This window comes from Taurulus bubalis, assembly GCF_910589615.1.
Source record: "Taurulus bubalis genome assembly, chromosome: 9".
NCBI classification, from domain to species: Eukaryota; Metazoa; Chordata; class Actinopteri; order Perciformes; family Cottidae; genus Taurulus; species Taurulus bubalis.
Genome location: NC_136597.1, coordinates 28,569,146 through 28,574,145, shown reverse-complemented (window position 1 = coordinate 28,574,145; position 5,000 = coordinate 28,569,146). Strand labels below are relative to the sequence as shown.

The 5,000-nt window shown below is 46.6% G+C and overlaps 1 protein-coding gene across 1 annotated transcript in view; it reads left to right on the top strand.

Annotated features, from left to right (window-relative positions):
* The window catches only part of nox5 (NADPH oxidase, EF-hand calcium binding domain 5), a gene marked incomplete at both ends in the record, with an annotated part of 16,119 nt that overhangs the window by 8,418 nt on the left and 2,701 nt on the right, over positions 1-5,000 (top strand). Inside the window, 8 exons of the mRNA XM_079223964.1 lie at positions 745-927; positions 1,210-1,342; positions 2,364-2,497; positions 3,014-3,271; positions 3,343-3,387; positions 4,125-4,249; positions 4,327-4,411; positions 4,483-4,582. Of these exons, the coding sequence (XP_079080090.1) occupies positions 745-927; positions 1,210-1,342; positions 2,364-2,497; positions 3,014-3,271; positions 3,343-3,387; positions 4,125-4,249; positions 4,327-4,411; positions 4,483-4,582 (1,063 nt within the window). The remainder of the gene's footprint in view (positions 1-744; positions 928-1,209; positions 1,343-2,363; positions 2,498-3,013; positions 3,272-3,342; positions 3,388-4,124; positions 4,250-4,326; positions 4,412-4,482; positions 4,583-5,000) is intronic.

The window sequence follows — 5,000 nt, the reverse complement described above, 5'->3', positions numbered from 1 at the left end:
ACTCTGTCCTCTGTCCTCAGGTATTCTCCTGGTCTCAGACTCTGTCCTCAGGTGTTCTCCTGGTCTCAGATTGTGTCCTCAGGTGTTCTCCTGGTCTCAGACTCTGTCCTCAGGTGTTCTCCTGGTCTCAGACTCTGTCCTCTGTCCTCAGGTGTTCTCCTGGTCTCAGACTCTGTCCTCTGTCCTCAGGTGTTCTCCTGGTCTCAGACTCTGTCCTCTGTCCTCAGGTGTTCTCCTGGTCTCAGACTCTGTCCTCAGGTGTTCTCCTGGTCTCAGACTCTGTCCTCAGGTGTTCTCCTGGTCTCAGACTGTGTCCTCAGGTGTTCTCCTGGTCTCAGACTCTGTCCTCAGGTGTTCTCCTGGTCTCAGACTCTGTCCTCAGGTGTTCTCCTGGTCTCAGACTCTGTCCTCAGGTGTTCTCCTGGTCTCAGACTGTGTCCTCAGGTGTTCTCCTGGTCTCAGACTGTGTCCTCAGGTGTTCTCCTGGTCTCAGACTGTGTCCTCTGTCCTCAGGTGTTCTCCTGGTCTCAGACTCTGTCCTCAGGTGTTCTCCTGGTCTCAGACTGTGTCCTCAGGTGTTCTCCTGGTCTCAGACTCTATCCTCAGGTGTTCTCCTGGTCTCAGACTCTGTCCTCAGGTGTTCTCCTGGTCTCAGACTGTGTCCTCTGTCCTCAGGTGTTCTCCTGGTCTCAGACTCTGTCCTCAGGTGTTCTCCTGGTCTCAGACTCTGTTTTCTGTCCTCAGGTGTTCTACTGGTCTCACCTGTCCTACGTGTGGGTCTGGTCTCTGCTGATGGTCCACTGTGCAAACTTCTGGAAGTGGTTTGTGGTTCCTGGTCTGCTGTTCCTGCTGGAGAAGATCGTGGGACTGGCAGTGTCTCGCATGGGAGGGCTCTACATTGTAGAGGTCAACCTGCTGCCGTCCAAGGTGAGTCACCACTTCACGAGTTATCAGTTCATGAGTCATCAGTTCATGAGTCATCAGTTTATGAGTCATCAGTTCATGACTCACCAGTTCATGAGTCATCAGTTCATGACTCACCAGTTCATGACTCATCAGTTCATGACCAACTGTTAATCTATTAGTAATGATTGTGTTAATGAGTGAATGAACACCACTGATGATGATGCTGAGTCACATGACGTGTGTGTGTCAGGTGACTCACCAGTTCATGACTCATCAGTTCACTCCTCATGGTCTGTGTGTCAGGTGACTCACCTGGTGATTAAGCGTCCTCAATTCTTCACCTTCAAACCTGGAGATTATGTTTACATCAACATCCCAACCATCGCCAAGTACGAGTGGCACCCGTTCACCATCAGCAGCGCGCCGGAGCAGTCAGGTACTTTGTTTGCTTTCGATTACAATTCATAGAGATAATGACGGATGTTAAAAACCCCACTCGTTCGGTTCCCCGCGGCTTACCTGCACTATTGAGCCACATCTCCCCTGAACTGTTTCCTCTAATGGGACAGGAAGATGAACCGTTCACACAGTGCAACCCAAACGATTACTTACATTTGTCTGGATCTGAAAACGAGGTGGGATCGTGCTGGATTGTGTTCCCTGGCCAATGGCCTCGGCCCGGTGTTACCTTCTTCGTCTCAAAGTTCTTTAAACGGGAGTCCCCATTGAGTTGAGTTCTACACTCTTATTTTAGACTATACATTTGATTTCAACAAGAGTTGTTACATTTTCAAAAGTGTTTGTAGTTACTGTTTCAGAGCAATTTCAAAACAAGTATCAGACAGATTTATGTATCCTTGAAACATTTAGTGGGAGTAACTAGCGCCTTTGTACGCAGATCTGACAGGTGGGACCTGCCGATACTGTCTGGGGGTCATGGGTCATGTTTAACTTAACAGGTGTCACACAGATTACGTGTATTTGAGACATTTTGAGTAATCGGCGTCTGTGGTTCAACATCCCCTGAACCCGAACACACGTTCAACAGTGTTTGTGGCCACAGCTACAAGAATACAGATTAAAAAAAACACAAAGGTCAGCTACAAGGCACAGGATCTACTATGACCATATTTAGACTTGTGTCATGTGATGTATAAATGTCATAAAAAAACAGGAATGTACTACAACGTATTAAGCGTGATGGAAGACAATTTCACTCAAAAAATTAGCATAATGCCTCGTGATAAAAGACTATTTCACTCAAAAATATTTAGTTATAATGCATATGTAGTTATAATGCCTAAAGAGAAAATGAAAAGAACTTAGAAAAGAAAAGAATAGAGAAATAACTGTTTTTTTACATAACCCAATCCCCACACATGTACACATATACATTCCACACACACATGCATACATATATACATACACGTATGAATGATTTGACCTTTGACCTGCAGACAGTCTGTGGCTTCACATCCGCTCCATGGGTCAGTGGACCAACCGTCTGTACGAGTACTTCAGACAACCAGAGAGCCTGAACCCCCCGAGCCTGGAGGCCAGCCTGAAGACCCGCAGACAGAGGAAGGCCCAGGTATATGTACACATATACACATATATATACACATATATACAGATATATATAAACATATGTATACACATATATATATACAGATATATACAACCCCAAGAGCCTGGAGGCCAGCCGAAGGACCCGCAGACAGAGGAAGGCCCAAGTATATGTACACATATACACATATATACACACATACATATACCTATATACACACATATATATATATATATATATATATATGTGCACATATATATGTATGTATGTATACACATATACATATATACACATATACATATATACACAGACTATATATTATTTGAATGAACTGAAAATATATTTTAACTGAAGAGGTTTTATATAATTAAATTATATATCTCATGAAATGATAAAACATTATTTAAAGGAAATAATGGATTCGGACACAAAAATATGCATATCATGTCATTGAGCCATGCGTGTGTGTGTGTGTGTGTGTGTGTGTGTGTGTGTGTGTGTGTGTGTGTGTGTGTGTGTGTGTGTGTGTGCTCTTCACAGGAGATCTTATTCAGCTCCACAAACGGAGCCGTAGCCACTAATGAGGACGACGCCATCGAGCTGATGATGTACCGTCAGAACGGGTCCTGGTCCGACGTGGTCCCGGTCCAGGTCCCGGTCCCGGTCCCGGTCCCGGTTCAAGTCCCGGTCCCGGTCCCGGTCTCGGACCCAGACCCAAACCCCCCAACGGGCCCGGTGGAGCCTCTTGCTGATGGGCTGGAGCCAGCAGAGAGAGGAGAGGCTCCGCCCCTCAGAGAGGTGCAGACCAGCTCAAGTCACTTCTTCATCACTTCCTCTTCCTGTTGGTAACCAGCTGTCTTCCACTGCAGGGGGCTGCCAAGTCTGGAGAGAATCACAGGTTCTGTAACATCAAGGTGAGCAAGCACCTCAGTAACACTATGAGCTCTCTAGTGAGGTAATATGGTACTATGATCTCTCTAGTGGGGTAATATGGTACTATGATCTCTCTAGTGGGGTAATATGGTACTATGATCTCTCTAGTGGGGTAATATGGTACTACACACTCTCTAGTGGGGTAATATGGTACTATGATCTCTCTAGTGGGGTAATATGGTACTACACACTCTCTAGTGGGGTAATATGGTACTATGAGCTCTCTAGTGGGGTAATATGGTACTATGATCTCTCTAGTGGGTAATATGGTACTACACACTCTCTAGTGGGGTAATATGGTACTACACGCTCTCTAGTGGGGTAATATGGTACTATGAGCTTTCTAGTGGGGTAATATGGTACTATGATCTCTCTAGTGGGGTAATATGGTACTACACACTCTCTAGTGGGGTAATATGGTACTATGATCTCTCTAGTGGGGTAATATGGTACTACACACTCTCTAGTGGGGTAATATGGTACTATGATCTCTCTAGTGGGGTAATATGGTACTATGATCTCTCTAGTGGGTAATATGGTACTACACACTCTCTAGAGGGGTAATATGGTACTACACACTCTCTAGTGGGGTAATATGGTACTATGATCTCTCTAGTGGGGTAATATGGTACTATGAGCTCTTGGAAGTTTTGTTGAACGTGTGTGTGTGTGTGTGTGTGTGTGTGTGTGTGTGTGTGTGTGTGTGTGTGTGTGGCAGTGTTACGTAGACGGACCCTATGGGACCCCCACCAGACAGATCTTCACCTCGGAGCACGCGGTCCTGATCGGGGCCGGTATCGGGATCACGCCGTTCGCCTCCATCCTGCAGAGCATCATGTACCGGTGAGATACCAGACTCTGGTTCTGGTCCAGACCGGTCTGAGACGGTCCTCTAGACCTGATGCTGTGCTGTTCTCCAGGTACCGCATGAGGAAGCAGAACTGCCCCAGCTGTAACTACTCCTGGTGCGAGAACATAAAAGACAGCGAGATGAAGCTGCGCAAAGTAAGGAGCGACTTCACTGAGGCCATGAGTTTGGTGTGAGCCATCCAACACGGTCTGTTCTGGACCTGCAGGTGGACTTCATCTGGATTAACCGGGACCAGAAGTCCTTCGAATGGTTTGTGAGTTTGCTGACTAAACTGGAGATGGACCAGGCTGACGAGGAGCCCGAAGGTGAGCAGGACATTATAATACCTTACCTCTATCAATCACCCACATTGAGACGGTAAGTAGCTGGTGTTGAGGGTCCAACCAGACCAAGGGACCAGGACCCATGAGGACGGAGACCATATGTCCAAAACATTCGGGAAAGTACCAACTTTACGAGGGTCTGAACCGAGGGTTGGGGGATGGGGGTCTTACCCGAGGGTTGGGGGTTGGGGGTCTGACCCGAGGGTTGAGGGTCTGACCTGATGTAACATGATCAAAAATAATAACTCAGAGTTAGTTGAACAATAAAACCTGAAATCACTGAGTGACTGATCAATACTCAGATCTACAAAGAAACGAATGCAGCACCAGGATCAGGATCAGGTGCAGCATCAGGTTCAGCATCAGGTCCAGCATCAGGTTCAGGATCAGGATCAGGATC